At 33.3% G+C, this 21,835-nt stretch overlaps 1 protein-coding gene across 4 annotated transcripts in view; it reads left to right on the top strand.

Moving 5' to 3' along the window:
• AFTPH (aftiphilin) overlaps positions 1 to 21,360 on the top strand; it is a 59,983-nt gene extending 38,623 nt beyond the window's left edge. For 2 of the 4 annotated variants that reach the window (XM_016159836.2, XM_016159837.2), the window contains exons 5-10: positions 90 to 146; positions 2,957 to 3,079; positions 8,593 to 8,653; positions 10,164 to 10,247; positions 14,099 to 14,222; positions 20,227 to 21,360. In XM_016159836.2, coding sequence (XP_016015322.2) covers positions 90 to 146; positions 2,957 to 3,079; positions 8,593 to 8,653; positions 10,164 to 10,247; positions 14,099 to 14,222; positions 20,227 to 20,371 — 594 coding nt within the window. In that variant the 3' untranslated portion in view covers positions 20,372 to 21,360. The remainder of the gene's footprint in view (positions 1 to 89; positions 147 to 2,956; positions 3,080 to 8,592; positions 8,654 to 10,163; positions 10,248 to 14,098; positions 14,223 to 20,226) is intronic. The other 2 variants (XM_016159838.2, XR_001598815.2) reach the window with 2 other exon arrangements.
• Positions 21,361 to 21,835: the final 475 nt, after the last annotated feature.

Here is a 21,835-nt window from a genome sequence, read left to right on the forward strand (position 1 = left end):
ACAAAGCATTGCAAGCATGTTTTGGAAAATATTTCATTGTATGACAGATCATTCTCTAAATATACATTCTATCTCTCTCATTTGTGTAGCTCTTCACGGGCAATAAGAAGCAACCTGTTATAGTGCCCATGTATGCAGCAGGGTTGGTAAGTACAAAAATGTCTCTGTGTGTATTTATCATTGTTGCATTTATTCTGTAAAATCATTGTACATAACATGGTATGGAAGTGTATTTTAAGGGTCATTTAGTATGGGAACATTAAAGGAATAAGTAAATACTCTTTTTGGTCTCATAAATCCCTTCAAGTCTTGATCCGAGGATATTTTGTTCTATATTCCATTAGTTACAAACTATTTTTAGATTGAAAATTATTTTTATTCTAGTAATATTAGTACTTAGAACTTTGTAAAATGCACCACTGGAGGTCAGTTTCTCTGTTTTTTTTTTTTTTCCTTCCTTTTTCTAAATTTGTTTTTAAAAAGAAGCTGAAGTATTAGAAGGCTTAGATAACATTTAGTTTAATTAATATGATCAATTTAAATAATGCAGTATTGAGACTGTGGGTGTATATAAGAGCTTGGAAATACCAAATTATAATAAATGAAAATGAGCTCATAGTTTTTCTATTAATGTTTTACATGTGTTGAATTTTGGTTTGTTTTTTTTTTTTTTTTCCAGATATGCCAGGTAGTCCAGAATAACTGAGAAATTTTCATTCTGTTCCTTATCAAGATTCAGTCACATTTTAAAGTTTGATGTGTTTGTGTTTTGGATTTGTCTTTGAGTTATTGGTGAATAAATGTTCTATTAAACAAAATATTTTTGAACTTTTTCACCAGTAACTTGAAAATAAGGAAGAAATAACCAAGGAACCCTTGGGATGGAATTTAAATTGTACAGGCCTTTATGTGCATGTGAAAACGAATTTGCTGTGGAATTTGACCTTTTTTAAATCTACAAACTTTTTCCATAAATAATCTCTAATTATTGATACTGAATTGGACCATTTTGCTTTTTGTTTTTGTAGTTTTGTTTTCTGTGCTTGAGCTTCTTAACAGTTTCTTATTCCTTTGGAAATGGTTATCTTGTATTTTCAAAACACCTGATTATCCCTACATTCTTTTCTCTTGTGGGTAAATATAATCCAGAAAATTTCTTTAATGTAACATTTCTTTTTGGTTATTTGTATTTTTTTTCCTCAAGAAGTAGTATTATAGAAGTGGTTGGTATTATTGTCACATTCTAAATAGAAAAGTATGCATTAGATTTGTAGGAGCTTTCATTCATCAGTAACCTACTTAATGCTTATGTGTAGGATTAGCACATTAGCCAGTTCTTGAATTTTTAAAAGGAATGAGAAATGAATATTTATGTTTTATTTTGCTACTTTAATTACAGTATTAGTAATAATTTTACCATTTTTATATAACCTTTTAAAACGTGTTGATTTAGTAGATACATTATTTCCTCATCCATTTTATTGATGCCTTACATTTAGCAACTTACTCCTTCATATCTAATGAAAATTTTAATTATACCTGAATTTTTCCTGTGGTTCTTTACACATATGAGATGTTAACTATCTTTTCATATCATCTGGAGGAATAGTACCAGAAATGATCATTTAAGTCACTAGTTCTTGGACTTTGTGCTTCAGAGTTGCTGGAAGACTTTAAAAATGCAGAATGCTGGGCACCACCCCCAGAGTTCTTATTCAGTAGGTCTGGAGCGAGGCTTGAGAATTTGCACATTTGACAAGTTTCCCAGGTGATGTAGAAACTACTGATTGGGGAATACTTTGAGAATCGCTGGTTTAAATGATGATTCACATTAGAATGGCTAAGACTAGTAATTGCCACATGCCTTGTCTCCTTGCATAGGGGCACACTAGAAAGCCTATATATGGTACTGAATTAGACCATGAATTTATTTTTCTTTTCAAATTGCTAGATTAAAGCCTTTCACATACACCATTGTTAAGAATTGACTCTGTAAATTGCTTTAGCTTAAGCCCTATTTGGAAAGGGGAGCAGAGGAGATTCTCCTGGAAACTTGCTTTTTGGAAATTTACGGATTCTAGTATTAACTTAGCAGCTTTGATTTTTTTTTTTTAATACCCTCATAAAGGGAAACTTTTATTTAGTCTAGTTGGTAAATATTCAAGAGCTTATCAAGTATAATTTTTAAATGTGTAAAAGCTTGGCTTTTTTTTTTAGGCCATTAACCTGGATTATTACCCATTAATATTAGGGTTTGGTAGAGTGTTGATGTAAAATGCTGATTTTTTTCCTCCTTTGTTTCTATACCCATCCTGACTGTCTTCCTTTCTTACTCAAAAAGTTATTAGATTGATAACATATCTAATGGAATATGTAAGATGTTTTCCCTCTGAAATGGCTGTCTCTTTGCTACACCATTTCAAGGAACTAAGTATTAAGGCTCCCATCCTTTAGAGGAGCTAGTGGATCAAACACTAAGTAGACATCATCACATTATGTGGTGTGTTTTAAAATCAGCCCTCACTTCTCCAAGCACCACCAAGGTGTAATGTGTAGGAAGGGTGCCCTTTCCTGCAGTTTCAATATCTAAAACATAAAAATGTTGGATCCTTAGGGCTTGGATACAATATACTGCTGTGCTCACCTCTTCCTCATTCTCCCCATCCCTTCTACTCCAACTTACGCTTTTGCTTTTGTGAGACAGTGATTTAAAATACAAGATCTTAATTCAGAAAATTTGGGTTACAAAGGTGATACTGTGAAATATGCTTTAAGATTTTCTCTAAACAAAATTAAGAATAGTTTAGGATTGGGTTTTTTTTTTCTTTTTTCTGTCTTTAATACTTTACAAATGACCTTTTTTTTCCTTTCTGCAAGATTAAACTTCTTGTGAAGTTTATGGGTTGATACCCACACCCCCCCCCCAAAAAATTAATGGCTAATGTATCTTTTTCAGGGTATGTTAGAACCCACCAAGGAACCATTGAAACCACTATCTGCTGCAGAAAAAATTGCTTCTATCGGTCAGACAACCACCATGGCACCAGAAATGAACACATGTACTTCTGACCAATTCCAGGTAAATATATTAGTATTTGTATAGATATGTTCATGCATAGATATCGATATGTCCACACACACTGTTTCTCTTAATATATAACTTACAGTTTTTAAAATATGTTTAAAATGTGATTTCATGATGGATGTGATTCAATTACTTAGTAATATCCCTTGGAATACAATGAACAAATTATCTTTAATTTCCAAAAAACGCAATTTGAGAACTGGCTGGTTATGGTAAGTCCTTTAAACTTATCTAACCTTTAATCTCTTTACATATAAAATGAGGACTTTGAAGCAAGCATCTCTAAAAATCCCTTGCAGCTTGAATATTGTATGATCAATAATTACTGATACACAAATCTGATAAGTGCTGGATTTCCCAAAAGTGGGGAATACTGCTTATATGCCAGCTCTTCAAGTCTGCTCTTGTGTGTTTTTCCTGAGTCCTGCAAAATTTTATAAAGTAATAAAATTTAGGCATGTTTATTACACCAAAAACTATTGTTTTGGGGAGTTCGAATAAAAATGTTATTTAAGTTGATGTGACATTTAACAAAACATTCTATAGATTAAAAACAAAAGGAAGCTCTCTTTTCTTATTCTTTATCTTCTTGGCACATTTAAGCACAAATTTTATTTCAGTCTAATATGTTTAATATCAAAGCTAATATGTTTAATATGTTTAATATTAAACATATTATCTCACTTTTTATCTGGGGGAATGTTTTAAAGAGGACGTTACCATTTCTAAAACTTATTCTTAACTATGTTTGTCACTTCTTAACCTTCAGTTATATCTTACACAATATCATCTGCATTTACATCTAACACAAAAATGTATGTTTGGACAGCCTTTCCCAAAATATGTGTTCCATTGAATACTAATCCCCAGAGAAGCTCCACTAGAGAAAGGTTCCAGGGTAAAGTAAGTTTGGGAAATACTTCATGTCGTACCCTGCAACCAGCCTTGGACAGTCACAGCACACATTAAGGACTCTGAAGAATCTTGTAGTGATTTACTCTATTTAACTTTAATTAATGTCTCAAATTTACTTAGCTATGGGACCCTTTTCTGCAGAGAATGGAGGAGGAGAGCCATAAGACTCATGTCACTAATGTTTTAAAGAACACACTTTAGAAAATAATGATATAAAGCAAGGTCCTGCACTTTCGGGTGTGTTTCTAAAAACATCTGATATTACTGCTGTGTTCCACTGTGGTTTATTACTTGGCACAGCTCAAACACCCCTTTGAAGCCAGTTTACTACTGGCACTGAATTTGTGAGCAAAGAGACCCAATGCTAAAATGCCTGGTTTTATTGATATTTGGACAACAGGCAAGGTGCCTTGGGCAAAATGTTTCAGTAGGTATAATCTGTCTTTAGTTATCCTCCTTTCATTGTCCTCTTGCTATGAACCGCTCTCCTAGGCCTGTCCTTCTATGGAGATTCCAAAATTACTTCTCCCATAGCACATTCCCACTTCTGCCTTAATCAACATTCTTATTTCTACAGGGCTAGGTATTAGGAGAGTTACTTGAGTATAACTACCTGGTTCATTTACCGAAAATGGTACTCGAGGCCATTTGTTGCTTGTTTTGATTGCCTCCTTCCCTTTTCTTCTCCATCCAACCATTTCCATCTGTTACAGCTCCATAAACTATTGCTTATTTTATCAGAATTAACTGTCACTGGTCATTTTACCCCTTGCTGATTTGGTTGATCTTATGTATTTTATTCTAGTCATACTTCATACTTATCATCTTTATGATATAATTGAATTATAGACTTGACTAAAAGTCTAGATGTCCTAATAAAAACACGTGTGTTAATTTAATGGAAGACTTAATGGAAAGTAATGTGTGTTAATTTAATGGAAGTGAGTTGCAGCTCCAATGTATGTATTCAGCTACTGCCATCTCTGTACACACACATACACTCCTATGTACTTGTAATCAAAGTATGACTGTCACCCTATTTATAGGCAAGTATAGAAATTGCAACACCATTTAAGCATATCTAACTTTTTTGTTAGAAGACAGAACTTGGTCTCTTGTTAATTTTATAATTAATCAAATACATCCTGTTATTCTGTTAATGCACACATTTCTCTTTTTAAAAAGTACACATATAAGTATTGCATTAACAGGTTTATTCTGTACTTTCTTGTAGTTTGTGATCCTCGTGACTTTTACTTTTTAGGCTTTTCTAGGAACCAGTCAAAGTAATATTTCCCAATGGAAGTTGTTCAAACTTATTTCTGAATTGACTTGAGCCCGCATAAGTCTTTATTCTACCATACACACACACACACACACACACACACACACACACACACACAAATTGCAGATTTCAGCAGGCATGTTCGAATTTTGTGCTGAGATGCCTGACCTCCATTGCTGAATTGTATGATCTTTGCTTGGCTCCACACTTGTGATTCAGATCAAAATATTTAACAATCATATGAAATGCATTTTAAAAATTCTCTCTATAGAAAGCAATATTTCTTGCCACTATTCTTTGCCATGGTATGTACGTATTATTTTTACTTTACTTTTTGGCCATGAAGTAATGCTATTACATCTTCGTGCTAATCATAATTTTCAGATGAAACAGCCATAGCAGTTAGTTAGTGATAGAAGCTTAACAAAATGTGTCAGGAAAGATCTGTTTAATACCTGATTTGTTTTTTTCAAAAACCATATACCAGACCTTCCTTTCAGAAAGTTTTTGTTTTGAGCAGCCCTAAACATTGACTTTAAAACTTAGCATAGTTATGTAATTCTCATTATACTACATGCTTTTTGATCTGTTTATGTCAATTTTGGTGCCCACCGAATTTTTATTATTTCTTCCAAATTAGTTTGTACTCAATCATCTTGTAACAATTGCATCTCTTATTTAGGAATTTAATAAATTATCAACAACTGTTAATGGTGTTTTTTTTGTACTTTTACCTGAAAAGGCAGCTTATCAGTAAAAGCAGTAGTGGTAATTTTCTTACTTGTTTTTTTTTTTTTTTTTTAAATCTTTATCCACTGAATTTCAAGGACACATCATTCATGGTGTCATTAGTGATTCCCCTCTTAGTAGAATCATTGCTTTAACCACACTTTATTCACTGCTGAGTAGAGTTAGCTCTCTGGCTAGCAACTAGTCACCACTAGCAAAGTTCTTCTTTTAGGCTCCTTAATGTGAATCAGAATGTTAGAAGAAAGAAAAAATTATTATCTACCATTGTGCTCTCCTTTTATAAGAAGAAAACATATTTGGAAAGGCTAAGTGATATACCCAAAATCATACATCAGCTCAGACTACAACCCAAGCCTCCTGTCTCTAGTCTCTATTTTGTTTTTTGTTTTTCTTTGCTCTTTTTATGACCTGTTTCCTTAGTGTTTTTGTCTCTACAGTAATGGTTCATACTACATTGCTTCAGGTTATTTTAAAATACTTCATTCTAGTGCTTTTTCTTTGAGTTGCCTGGTCAATGCCATTAGCCTATAATTGCTTAGGTATCCAGTTTTTCATCTGTCTCACTTCCACTAAATGCTTATTCATGTTTTAGTACCTCATTATTTTAATATTAGCTATGTCTTTAAAATGCCATACACCATTATGAGAGGGTAAAATCCTAGCAAATCACCAAAATATTTCTGAGCACCCAGCTATTTGACATCATTTAAATTAAGCATGTTAATGGAAGAGCTCTGCTCCATTTATCCAGAAATTTTGTTACTGCATAAACCTGGGTTTTGTTGATGTCGAATATGACTAAAGATGTCACTGACCTAGAAGTAAAATAATATAAATGAAATCTGTTGGAGTGCCCAGAGCTGTTTGTTTGTTTGTTTGTTTTTGAGATAAGCTAAAGATCTTTTCTAAATGTTGTTCGTCAGTCTTCAAGTAGGTTATAAACTAGGTTTTCACTAGAATTTTTCATTAGAATTATAGATTCACAGGGAGCTGCAAAGGTAATACAGAAGATGTGCCTTATACCCTGCATCAGTTTCCCTCATGATTACATCTTATGTAATTATAGTACAATATCACAACCATTAATAAGATGTTTGAACAATATATGTGTATCATCCTGTCATTTTATCACTTGGATAGATTCATGTAACCACAACGGCAATCAAGATACAGAACTCTCTCCATCACCACAAAGCACTCCCTTAATAGTTCCCTCCCCACTTGACCCTACCTTGCCCCACTCCCACAGCTATCCCTAACTGCTGGCAACCACTAATGTTAGCATTTTGCTTTGCTTATACCTCCCCCCCTCGCCCCAGCCCCAACTTCCAAGCCTTACTTTGTTTGGGGGAAACTAAATGCTTATAGTAACATACCTATCATTGGCATCCCCGTTATCAAGACAATTGTTATTATATCATGGTATTAGGCTTTCAGAAATAACCAATTCATTCTCCTTTCCTACAAGGAACAGTGTCTTTATCTACACAGAAAAAAAAAAATGAGTACAAAGTTTTAATAGTACCTACCTTACAGTAAAGCATATACATATATACAGGAAAGCAATAAAAGACATGTTAATACTGAGTCTAATAAAAGATTATTTCAGTAAGTGTTGTAAACAGCACCCCAAAATAAAAAGAAAACTGAAAACCGCTATTTTTTCTCATCAAGAATATTCTTAAAATAGAGCAAGGCTCATTTAAAAAATGTTTCGTACTACCATCCATCTTATTTGTACTTATGTGTATTTCATTTTGTCTTTATGTGTTTGGCAGTTAACAATGTTTTAAAACCTGTTATAGTCAAATGAGTTTAAGTATACTTTTTAGTACATTATTTTAAAAATTAAATTCTGATACAGATTATAACTAATCTCTAATGTAGAGAAATCAATTAAATTTTAAAAATCTATTTTTTACTGTAGTTCCTATTTACAAGCCTATAATTTCTTTTATAATATTGAAAATTGTAAAAAACCAGAGACCTTAGACCTTGAACCTTCTCATTTTGTATATGACAAGACCAATGAAATTAACCATACATGGTCAAACAACTAGTTACTTAGGAGTTACTCAGTCTAGAGTAACCCAGAACGCCACAGTTTTAGTGCGGTACCTTCTCGATTGAATTATACTATCTATCAAGAAATTTTAAGTGGCTAATCATTTAAAATAACTACACTAGTAAAAAAAGAAAGTGTTTTTTTTTAATATTTTAATGTTTTTAGTGTACTCAAGCCAATAGTTTAAATCATGATTTGAGAATAGATTGAAATCTTGACATAGAATCAGTCCATAAATGTATACTGAAAAGGTGAAGATAATTCCATTTCTCAGATACTTTTGTAATGTCAACAGTCTGTACCATGTGTAAATTTTGCAGTTTCAGTTTGGGTTAATATTTGCAGATAACCTTCTGAAATTGCAAAGTATCCCAATTTTGTCTTTAGATATTTTATTGCCCAATTATTTTGCTATAATATATATTTTTAAGGATTCTTTATGTTGCTACAACCTGTACTGATTAATTCTGATTTTTTGATTTTCAACTCTAGGAGTCTCTACCACCCGTCCAGTTTGACTGGAGTAGCAGTGGCCTTACTAACCCTTTAGATGGTACGTCTCTCCGTAGAGCCTCTAGCACCAGAGCTAGAGTTAAGAAAGCTACAAAGTTCAGACAGACTTCTCTCTGCTGATTTCCTTTTTTGTTTCAATATAACTTCTTATTCTTATCTTTGGAAATTCAGGCTTTCTTTCTGAATAGTAATTGCTCAAGAAGCCAGCCATTACTATTATTAACAGTATTAATGTTCAATATAGGTAGTAGTAGCTAGGTAAAATTTTAGTTTAAGCCAAAAACCAGCTTCTTTATTTTTTACAAATATCTAGGGTGTTTAAATGATATTTTAGGTAGAAACAATTTATTTGAAATTTGTTTCTGTAGTTTTAATTTATAGAGTTTTCTTGAATGCAAAGTTTTGTGGCTAGAGGCTGCTTTAAACCACAAAGCACAGTTATTTAACCAAAAACAATGTGCAAATAGATCCATATTTATTGACTGAAAGTAGTTTTCAGATTTAATAATATTTTGTAAAGCACTTATATGCAAATGGAAATGAATGATTTTCATGATCTTTTTCTAAAACTTATCTCAAAATAGTAGGAGGTAGTTCCAGAAGTAATTGGTTTCACTAGAGGCTTTAAGAGAAATTCCTGAAAAGGGGATACTTATTCCAGTAATGTGGGGTCTTTAAAATCACACAAAAACTGTCTTTCAATGTGTTGACACCACAGTTTTAATTGGACTCTTAAGATAAAATTACTCTTAACTCCTCATACTTCATCAGTTGTTTGAGCTATTGCCTAAAACACCTGTCATTCTCAGTTTTGCCTTAGAGTGAGGATCCTACGCTATTTGGAAAGCATCCAATTGAATAACAGTACTGAAGGAAAGCCTGGATGCACCTTTTGGTGTTGTCTGGTGTCTTATTTAGTCAAATCATCGTGCTTTTTATTAACAAATAACTTCTTTAAAAATGTATATTATTTCTGATTACTGTTTCAGAGTTAAAGGGGAACAGTACAGCTTGAGGTTACACATCAGGGTAGGGCAGTTATGATATTCCTTATTATGTCATTTTAAACTAAGTTAATGTATTGGTGCATGTCCTAAAACTGACAGCTTTGTCGATTTTAAAAGATCATTAACTAGAAACCAACATTACTAACATGAAATATTGATTTGGGCATGTACAGTGATTTAATGTTCGGTTGAGATTAAAGTATTGTTTCCCTTTAACGGATATATTTTCCCTTTGGTCTTTCTGGTATGGCTTCGAGTTTTGATTGAAAGAACTGAACTCCTAACTAAAACCTTAATAAGTGTTAATTACTTACATTGTACATGAGAAAATGTACATTGAATTAAATTGTTATTTCAGAAATGTCCTTAGTAATGAAAACTAATACTGTACACATTGTTTTAATGTTGATTTAAAAATGTATAATGACTACTAATTATAACCTGCATGTTCAAGTGTGTGTCTTACCCCTTTTTACACATAACCCCTCCTCCCTTGGCTTACCTTCTGTGTGGCTGCTATCAACACGGTCACTGAATTTCAAGCTAGTGGAGGTTCCACTCTTCTGAACCTTGATTTCTTTGGGCCCGTGGATGACAGTAGCTCTAGCAGCAGCACCACAATCCCAGGTCAGCAGAGTGTTAAAACCACAATTCTAGTTTATTTACTAAAAGCATGACCACATCACTTGACTTTCCTATAAACAAGGAAACAAGTAGATTGTATTCTCTATGATGTCTTTCTAATACTTTTTTTTCATCTATTGTTGTTTTCTAGTAACTGACTATAGCAAATGACTTACGTGAAATGTGTTTTAAGGAAAGCTTTCTCAGAGTGTACTACTCAGAGCTGAAAGTAGTTTCTAGGGATAAAATAGCCCTAATGTCCTTAGACATTTAAAGGCAGGGGGTTTTTTTCCCTGTAAGTGAAAAAATGTGATGTTTTATATGCTTATTTTTTAAAGCATATTCTTTAAAGTCATTTTAAAAATATAAGTTTAGAGATAAGAATATTTTAGTACACAAAGATGGCTTTACATTGTAGTGCCTGTTATAATAGAACCTTTACCAATTCTAACATTCAATTAGTTGTTTATTAGTGTTGCTAAATGTATAATTAGGTCCCAAACTATAGGAGTCTAGCACTTAGTTATATAGTCCCACATAGAACTATTACTGTTTTTATGTAGCTCTTAAATAGAAAGTACACTGTTACAGTTTTCCATGGAGAAAAAGAAAAAGTTACAAAAGTGAATAGTAGAAAATAATTACAATGAGATACTAAAAGTTAGAAATTAAACTTTACTGGAGTGCCTGTTAAATTAATGTTTAGACCTGCAACAGTTCAGTTCATTGACCAAAGAACTAATGTACTTTGTTATTTTCTAACTGAATAAAAGACTAAAATATAATGGCATTTTTATGTTTACATTTTATTTTAAATGATTTTAATGAGTCTCTGTCATCTCAATTTGTGATTAGGTAATCATGCCCCCTGATCACCAGCCAGACAGCCGTTGGGTTGCTATATAGATGCTGATGCCCAGAATGCTTAGTGAGGATTCCTCTGTGTCCCCACTAGTGGTCAGTTACACAGCCAGCCTGGTTTCTGAGAATTTGCTGGGTTTGTTCTATTCAGCTAGATAGCCCTGCTACCCACTTCTAGCAGCTTAGGTGCCATAATGGAAAATGGGGAAGAGTAAAAGAGTCAGCTAAGAGTTAACCTGGGATGTGGATGCCCTTCTGCAAGGTCTGCTTATGGAAATCCAATCCTGCTATAAGGAAGTTCCAAAACCATTAAGTAGAAGAACTGGGTTCCTCAAATCTAAGCCCCTGGTTATCATGTTGATTGTTTCCAAAAGTTTGCAAGCATGTGAAAAACCAATCTATGATATTTCACTATTTACTTAAATTACTTCTAAATACATTTGAGCTATGGAATGACCTGCGTGAGCTAATTAGTTGTTTTTAATACTTAATGAGGAGAGGAGGGAGCTTGTATATCCATTTCCTTATTACTGTATTCCCAAGAATGAATTACCAAGTTCTTATTTTTAATTTGCTCTCAGCTTTGTTTTACCATGAACTATATTATAATTTAAATGAGGTCACTATTTTTGGATGCCTAAAACCTGGTTTAAATTTAATTTTTGATTATATTTCAAACTCAGTTAAAAATTATTCATAGGAGCACAAATAATCTGCCCATATAAAGAAGTACAGAAATGACCTGATAACCAGGCTCAGTGTACACAGCTCCTAGAAGAAGAGCAAGCAGTTTCAGAAGCTTAGAGCTGTAATGGAAGTGAAATTAGCATGGTCAAATGCGGTCCCCATTACTTTGGAAACTTTTAAATATTTTTGTTCTTTATTTTCATTAAAATGCTCTAGCCGCTGTATAAATTTGATTACTATAAAGTAGCTTTGGCTTCTTTTGATTGCTATTGGGTTTTATTAAAACTTACCACTGTGCTACAGGTATCAATACCTTCCTTAGTATTCCATTTCACCACTTGCTTCCACTTTTTCTGACTTGTTTCTGGGAAAGTCACTTTGTCTTAGCTTGCAGTTATTTAATTATTTTGTGTATGAGACTTAGGAGGTTGGCATAGAACTTGGTTGGCTAGCTTTAGTTACATAACTAAACCATGCCTCATTAAGGTTCTGTTAAGAAAAACTTCCTTAAAAAAATTACTCTCTTAATGATTAGTATAAAGTAGGTAGCTATCTTGTTTTTGAAAAATATAGCCATAGTACTCTTTTTTTATTATTTATTATTTTTTAAATAATAGTCTTTGGGGCTGTGGGAGGTTGATTTTTTTGTGTGTTCCTTTTTTAAAATCTCCCACTTTGCTCTTTGACAGCCAAATGGCCAGTATTGTACAAACCCAATGAAATTTTTATTAGTACTTTCCTGTTGCCAGTTAGAATGTAGTTGTTTATTCTGCATTATGCATTAGACAGCTACTAAAATTTGTGTTTACTTGGATTCTAACTTTTCACAGTGAAGAAAGGTGGTACTTTGGGTTCATTTGGTCCCTTTACAGGCATCTATAACTTTTTACACTTTAATTGCAAACTATATAATTATTATAGAAATACAAAGAAAAGACCTTTTAAATATATTTTGAAAGTGTACCTTAATGAAATATTAAGAACCTGGGAGAGTCAACATTTTCTATAGCCTTCCTCCCTTGTACACAGTAACTGTGGAAGCCGCTTTTGCTTGTTTGATTTCTGTAAACATCTGAGATCAATGTTTACATATGCTAGCCATCTATCTGAAAAGTTGGTTAATAGAAGGCAATTCCTGAGTTTTTTCTTAACCTTGAAATATTTTGAAACGGGGAAACTTGTAAATATTAATATCTACATTTGTATGTAATTTTATCAGCTCATCATCAGGGCTTTTTTAGAAATAATAAGTAAAGATTGATGAAGCTATAAGACATCCTTCCTTAAAGCCTTCTTTTCTGTCACACCCTGAAACTGCTGAACTTTTCATCTGATTTGCTGGACCAAAGAGAGTGTAGGATTAAAAAGGTTTTTTATCTGGTTATCTTCATTACCCCAAGTTTGGCTTGAGTAGAAATATTTAATTGTTCTTTACAGTGTTTTCATAGTCATATTTAATATAAATCTCCAGTCAAAGGAAATACAAAAGTATATATGTACATTTTAGTGAAATCAGATAAGGGGAGGATTTTATAGGCTTTTACAGTAAGTCTAATCCTCTAACATAGCTTCACTTTGAATTCTAACGATATTTGAACTTTTAGCTACTGCATTTAGATATGAGACTATGGAAATATAATTAACCCTTGAGATAATTTTTATTTTGTCTAAAAGCAGTTCTCTTTTTGTCACTTTTCTGAGAGTATTATACCCTCCCCACTTCTTACCTAAAGAAAGAACAATTTGTTATATGATTTATCTTTAGTAATAATTTGATGCTTTGAGTAATATGTCCTCAGATGGTCAGAATATTTAAACTAACCAAATTACATTTGAAACATTATATTAGCTTCCAAACTTGTTGATGTGAAAGAAAATAGTGGAGAAAAATGGTAAGGGAGGTAGGAGGAGAGGAAAGTTCAAAAGAGATTAATCAGTCAGTTTAAAATTTGAGGTATACTATCATATAACAAGTCAGTGTATTCTCTTTATAAAATATTGTTTCATAGTGTAAACTAATACAAAATTGAGGGAGTTTTCTATAGCAGATAGAATTTTTAGTACTTGGATGGTATTATGTTAGATAAGGGCTATATTTATATCAAAGTGGAATATTAAAAGTATTTTCCTACTTAATAAAAATTCTGAAAAGTGGAACTTATAATTTAAAAAATAAATGCAATAGTACAGATGTGTTTATAAAAGACTCAGATGTTTACAGAATAATTGCCTTTTGCATCTTGGATTGTGGCTATTGAGTGACCTATTACGGCTTGCCATCACTGACTGTCATTTTATACTACAAGGTGTGGATCCAGAGTTGTATGAGTTAACAACTTCTAAACTGGAAATCTCCACTTCAAGCCTCAAAGTGACTGATGCATTTGCAAGACTCATGTCCACAGTAGAGAAGACAAGCACATCCACCAGGTAAACAGATAGTGCTCGTTACACCCTAATTTTGAATTCTATGTTAAAATAGCCCAAATGGTAAAACACATAAGTTGGCAGTATTTCAGTGTATTGTATTAAAATTCACTTGATATTTGTAAAAACCAATAGATTTCTAATTCCAAAGAAATAGTATCAAATTATGTTTACTATGAACTTTATTAGAGCAGGGCTATTTCATGAGACTGGAAGGGGCTAACAGATGTGGTTTCCCCCCCCCACCCCCACCCTAACTTTGTAGAAAAAAATTCTAATTAAGTATGGAGATCATAAAGCCATTATAGAACTACTCCCCCCCCCCCCGTTTTTTTTCATAACCTACTGAGAAGAACATCTTTGAGAACCCAGTCTCACACTCCCAGAGTCACTTGGGCGAATCTTTCCATTTCCAGACTAAGGTAGAGCAGGGGGTAGCCACTATTTTATTATCTGAATTTTTACTGACACGCAGCACCTCTGATTGCTTTACCAAGGTTTCTAGGATCCCCTTCAGGACTTTAGAAAAGCAGTTTTTCCCAGTGTCAGAACCAGATAGAAGGAATGTCACTTGGGCCTTGTGTTTGGTATCAGGAAACCTTTAGTTTTACATAATTAAGCACTTGAATAAGCCATTGCTTTGACATGTTAGCCATAAGAATAAACCATTTTCTAAGAAGAAACTAGTCAATAAATGGAGCCAATAAATCACTACTGCAAAGGCAAGTATTGGTTGATTGGCATACCAGCTCTGCTTTCCCAAATCCATGAAACATCAGCATTTTAAAGTGGAAATATTTATTTACCTGTTAGTTGCCCATTTTGGCAGAAGTATTTTAGCTCTTTCTCCTGAATAAAAACATTCAACTTACTTGTCAAATTCAGATTAATCTTTTAAATCAGTTATTCTGTAGAAAAGCATTCATGTAAAAGGATTTTTTTCTTGAAAGTAATAAATGCTCACCTGTCTTAAAACTTTGGCTTGAATCATCACATTGCCTTTTAAAATGTATGTATACTTAAGTATCCATTCATTCAACAGATATTAATAATTAATATTAATACTATTAATACTTATAATTGTGAAAAGCTATTCTTATTTGTTTTATAATTTTGGATACCTTTAACTTTTCCCTGGAATGGATTTGTAGCATGCACATTCTCGTTTGTCCACAGATTCCCACCATTGTTCTCATTACCCCTATTTCTTTGTAGTAACACTGCCTGGCACTCTTAAAGCCTGCTATTAAGTTAACTTACTTGTAAATGAAACCATTATGGATGTTTTGCTTGCTTCCTAATTTTTTCTTTTACCAAATCATATTTTCAAATTGTAATTCTTCTCATACAAATTTTTCATCTATTTTTTTATATACATATTAGCCAAAATTAGTGTACATTTAGCTTTAAAAACAACAAAAACGCCAATGCTTCTATTGTCTGGGCTTTACCCTGCTGTTTTCCGACAGTCTTATCTAAGGACAATCCTGTATTTTTTCCTCTTCAGTGTCACTGAACAAACTAATTTTGGAAATCTCGACGATGCAAATTCCTTCCTTGGGCCATTAGGAGGAGCTCTAAACCACGTTGTTAACTTGCTCTCCTAACTTTTTAACTCATCCTTGAAACATGCTGTACACTAGGAACTTTTCTAACTCCTATCACTTTAAGAAGTTATTTTCATTTTTTCCCTTATTTTATACTATTATGGAATGAAATAAAGCTATAACATATATCCTAGGACCAGTGTTGTAGCTACTTTGAATTAACTCTCTAGTATCTGTTCGGCTTCATATTTAAAACCAATAAATTGAAAGGAAAGTAAGTTGCCAGCTTTGTATTTTATGTTTTGAGAAATCAATTGTTTGAAAATGGTGAGAAGTGCAAATATTCACAAGTCAAGTGCCTTTGCACGTGTAAGAGAAAGTACATATGCTCTTCTCTTTCAATACATAGGTTATGAAAGTGACTTACTCTTTAAAGACATGCAAGTTTTTAGCTTTAAAATACTTTCATCTTCTTGCTTACCTTTTCCTATATAGAGAAAAATTACTTCCTAATTTTAATCAGTGGATGACCTGCTAGTTAGTAGCCATAGACCTCTAATTTAAGTTGATACAAGCCCAAAGAACTAGTCAAAAGGGATACATCTTTTTTTAACTTTTTAATTGAGATATAATTCATGTACCATAAAATTCACACTCCTCAAGTGTATAATTTAGTTGTTTTTAGTATATTCACAAGGTTGCACAGCCGTCACCACTGTCTAATTCCAGAACATCTTTATCACCCCAAAAAGAAACCCCATACCCATTAGCCAGTCATTGTCTATCTGCCATTTTCCCTAGCCCCTGGCAATCACTAGTCTGTTTTCTGTCTCTGTGGATTTGCTTATTCTGATTATTTCATGTAAGTGGAATCATATAGTATATGGCCTTTTGGGTCTCGTTTCTTTCACTTAGCATAATGTTTTCAAGTTCAGCCATCTTGTTGCATGTATCAGTACTTTTCATTCTTTTTTTGTGGCTGCATAGTATCCCATTGTATGAATATACCACATTTTGTAATCCATTAGTCAGTTACTGGACATTTGGATTGTTTTCACTTTCTGACTGCATTCATGTACAAGTTTTTGCGTGGACAGATGTTTTCAGTTTTCTTAGGAATGGAATTGCTGGGTCACACGGTAACTCTGTTTAACTGTTTGAGGAGCTGCCAAACTGTTTCCAAAGTGGTGGCTCCATTTTACATTTCTACCAGTAACATATGAAAGTTTCAGTTTCTCTGCATTCTCACTAAATTGTTATTGTCTGACTTTTGGGTTATAGCCATCCAAGTGAGTATGAAATGATATATCACTGTCATTTTGATTTGCATTTTTCTGGTGGCTAATGATGTCAAGCATCATGTATGGTGCATATTAACCATTTGTATCTCTTTAGAGAAATGCCTATTCACATCCTTTATTAGTTTTTTTTTTTTTGGTCTATATTGTTATAATTGGGTAATTTGTCTTTCTTGTTATAAGAATTTTACGTATTCTGGATACTTTACACATTCTGGATCTCTATCAGATATATGGTTTGCAAATATATTTTCTCATCGTGTGGGTTTTTTTTTCCACTTTCTTGATAGTGTCCTGAAAAACACAAAAGTTTCTTAATTTTGATGAAATATACAATTTATATATGTTTTATTTTGTTGCTCATGTTTTAGATGTCATATCTCAGAAACCATTGCCTACCTCAAGGTTGGAAAAATTTACACATAGGTTTTCTTCTAAGAGTTTTATAGTTTCACCTCTTACATTTAGATCTTTGATCTATTTCGAGTTCTTTAATATGATACGAGATAGGAGACCAACTTTACTCTTTTCCAGGTAGATATCCAGTTGTACCAGCACTGTTTGTTAAAATGACCGTTCTCTCCCCTATGAAATGGTCTTGGCACCCTTGTTGAAAATCAGTTTACCATAAATGTGTGGGTGTATTTCTAGACTATTAATTGTATTCTTTTGACAAAAAGAATAAATCTTAACTAGACAGAATATAAATCAAAATTAGGTCACTGCCTGTGGCTTTGTATAAAGGTCATAATATGTAACTTTTAATTTTCAATTTCTCTTCTAACATTTTCTTCTTATATTTTAGAAAAACTAGATCACATCAGTGTGCAGTGACTACGGATAAATGCACAAACAATTATGTAAACTTTTTTATTTTTAAACACAGCTTCATATTGCCTTCAAGTAATGCCTCTAAAATAAGGCAATTGGTAGAAACCCTAGAATCATCTTTACCTACTGTTCCTTGAGTGGAAGCTTCTTCCTCTACTCTCCCACACCCCAACTGCACTCCACAAATGAGGAAAGAAATACATTTAGGTGCAATTTTGTTAGTATTTTAATAACCTTTTATCATTATAGAACCCATAAGATATATCATCGAAAGTTAGAAGATACAGGTAAACAAAATTTTTTAAATTTAGGTATTACATTCTTATCACTCAGATCACTATAACTCCTTAGTACATATTCTTTCAGATCTTTTTCTATGCAAATATACATGTATGTGTGTTGCTTTAACCAAAAATGAGATTTGATAGATCATGGTGCATTGAACCCACTCTTGCAATCAGTAATCTCCAACTTCAATTTCAGTAAATTTTCATTTCATTAAAAACCCAGGCTATATTCAGATTTCCCCAACAATGTCCTTTCTGCTTTGTCCAAACCAGTAATCAATCTTGGACTATTGTATGTGGCTGTTTTGGCTATTAAGTCCCTTTTAACCTAGAATGTCTATCCTCAGTCCTTTTATTTTTCGGTTTAATAACACTAGCTTATTAAAAAGATCAATCCAGTTGTCCTGGAGAATGTCCCAACCTCTGTATTTGTCTATTTGCTTCCTTCAAGTAGTATTTAATATGTTTCTCTAATCCTGTTATTTCACATAAACTGGAAATTATATCTAAAGTTTTGATGGAGTCAGATAAACCATTTTGACTAGAATACATCATAGGTGTTATATCATGTCAGAAGACATACAACATGTTGACTCCCATCATTAGTGATGCTAAGTTTGATCATTGGTGAGAGGCTAACCTTTTCCATTATGTAATTTGGTTTTTCACTTTGAGACCAAAAAGTCGACTTATCTGGTTTTAGTTTAGAATGATGCAGATATCCAGTTCCCCATCAAATAACCACCTCATCATTTTGCCATCATTTAAGTGCAATTAAATGAAGATTTTAATCAGAAAAATTTTGGAGTGCTATTCCATTCACCTGAGAAACCCTAGAACTGAGCTCAGTGTTGGTTGACCTGCTGATGGTCTGTGTGCCTAAAGCTGACCCTCCATTGAAAAAGTTGGGTCCTAAAAGTCTGATGTTTGATTTTTCAGTAATTTTATAGAATCTTTTGATTTCAGCCTGCTTTCAAAAGTGGTAACAACATAAATGTTGACTTATAAAATAAAGTCTGAATCTGTCTTTTCTTGTTTTATCTTCTGAATTCCTGCTCCCATCCCAAGGGCAAAGAAAATATTTAGGTGGAAGAAATAACTGTGTCACACCTAACAGAGTGCCAGATATCTTTTACCATAAAAGAGATTGGACTTTTTTTTAGAGTCAACAATTTTAAATGAACTTTAATCTAAAATTAATATCTTTATGACTACAGCTATTCTTTCAATAATTTAACACCCTAGAAAAAATAAAAGTTGAATTACAGTCACATGCTCAATTTGAGCTATATTTGAAGCTCAGTTAGCATTTTTCGTGGGTCACCTGCTGGGAAGACATGGGTCACCAAGCTTTCCTCATATATGTACTAGGCACCAGACTGCTCACTTCTAGTACTGAGGGCCAGTGTAGTAACATGTACTTCATCTAGAGAACCCACAGGATTTGGCCCTCTTTCTAGGTCCTTCCTGCCCATGTACATCCTCAACATCAGCTGCCAGCCCTAATGCTGCTGCTTCTGGACCAGGTTTCTGTGTCCCAATGAGGCTGAGACTGGGTTGTGAGCTAAGGGTTTTCTCTCCTGGAATTCCCCCTTGGGGATGAAGAGCGCCTGAGGTTAAAATGGCTTACAAGGTCTTGTGCCAGACATACTTTGTTTTATGTTGAGGTAATTTTGGTAGTTTCACAGGGAGCAGGGGGAAATCCAGCTGGGCGGAGTGTTGTTAGGTCTTCTGAATTATATTTCTGCTTAGTAACATTTTAAAATTATGCCTGGGGAGATGCTCCTAGCCTTGAGTAAAGCTGTGAGCTATATGTACATGGGTACATGTGAATATCTGTACATATGTGCCTAGCTATAATTAACATACATAAATAGGGCACAGGAAGCACACAACACAACAGTTTTATGAGATTCAAGAACTGGCAGAGAAAAGGAGACTCAGGTCCTCACAGATTGCTAACTATGGTTAGAGTGGATTTTCTCCCATTTTACCTACAGCAAAGTCACATTAACACACTTCTCTTTTTTTCATTTATCAATAGGAAACCGAAAAGAGAAGAGCACCTGAGTGAAGAAGCCATCAAGGTGATTGCTAGCCTTCCTGACTTAACGTTTATGCATGCCAAGGTGTTGATGTTCCCAGCTACCTTAACACCTTCCACAAGCTCCCAGGAGAAAGCAGACTAATAACTGATGTAAACTGGACAGTTTCAATTGCTTTTCCTTCCCCCCATCCCTCTTCTACCATCAAAAGCATACCTGCTGTAATTAAAAAAAAAATTCAAGTTCAGCTGATTTGTTGGTAAGCCGCACTAGAAAGATATACATAGTAATGTATATTTATTTACATACTGAAGTCCTAAATTTATATTAGAAAAAATGTAAATAATCGGGGTGAACATTTTTGAAGATTTATTCTTTTTGTGTTGCTGGGGTATATACATTTATGTCTTTGTGAAATACACTGGTGGTGTCCTTCTTACAAAACTTTTGAAATAAAAAAAGAAAATTAAAAACTCAAATCTCCACTGTCTGTGAAATCCCCTTCAGTCTTTTCAGATTGCATTGACTGTCCTGTTAATTTTTTATATCATCTCAATTACCTTTGCTATCATAAATAAGCTCCGAAGTCCCTGTTTAATTTTTTTTTATTATTATTATTTTGTGTGTGGTAAGTTTGTTTCAGATCTGGCTTTTGTTAACATTTTTGTGCTATTTTTTTACATCTCAATCTGGTATATTGCTGTTTGACCTTTTGAAGGTACTTCATTGATTACTCCTTTGTTATAGGGTCTGGATCATTGTCAGAACTTGATTTGGAGGGGTTTAAAGAAATTGTGTCTGTTTTAAATCAGTTTGGTTTGGAGAAGGACCAAATTATATGAATGTCTTAAAATGAAATTTACTTGTTACTGATTTTTTTGTTCTCTCATACCACTATTTTTTGAAGATTTTGCACAGTGTAAAATTACATAATCATAGATTGCTATGGTTTAGGCTGTATATACAGTAAAAACTATGGGTTTTAAATGTTTGGGGAAATTCCTATGGAAAAAAGAGAGACATGTAGAAGAACCTCTGACAAGGGTAATGTGCATGCCCAAGGTCTTTTGAGATTTCAGTGTGTAAATTTCCTTTTAGCTTACACAAAAATAAAATAATTTAAAAGAAATTTAGCCTGGTGTCTTTGTACTTTGGTATCTGGGGGGAAATGTAATGAATTTGGATGTGGCGTTTTATTCCATTTTAATGTATTTCAGTCTAGAGGAAATCATTCAATAGGGCTTCCACTTTGTTAAAACCAGGAAGAATTTGAATCTGGCCAATACAAATTGGCTCAGTCCTTTTAGTAGCTGAGCTGTTTTTATGTAGAACATGAGATCACAAAAGAAATTCCCATGATTCATTATAATGTATCTTCATCAGAATTGGCAAGGTTAAATAGGGATTTGTAGGGATTTTTTTTTCTTTTCCAAGAAAATTTATGCATGAAATTAGCTGAGCAGAAAATTTCTAAAAAGTAATATTAAAATATTGTCATTAAATATTGCTTCCCAAAAAAGTCACATGATGTATTTCAGTAGAAATAAGCAGTCAGCCCAACAGCCCAGCACCTTATCTGCTATGGAAATGTTACTGTGGATCTTTGTG

Source organism: Rousettus aegyptiacus, unplaced genomic scaffold, assembly GCF_014176215.1.
Source record: "Rousettus aegyptiacus isolate mRouAeg1 unplaced genomic scaffold, mRouAeg1.p scaffold_m13_p_7, whole genome shotgun sequence".
In the NCBI taxonomy this organism is placed as follows: Eukaryota; Metazoa; Chordata; class Mammalia; order Chiroptera; family Pteropodidae; genus Rousettus; species Rousettus aegyptiacus.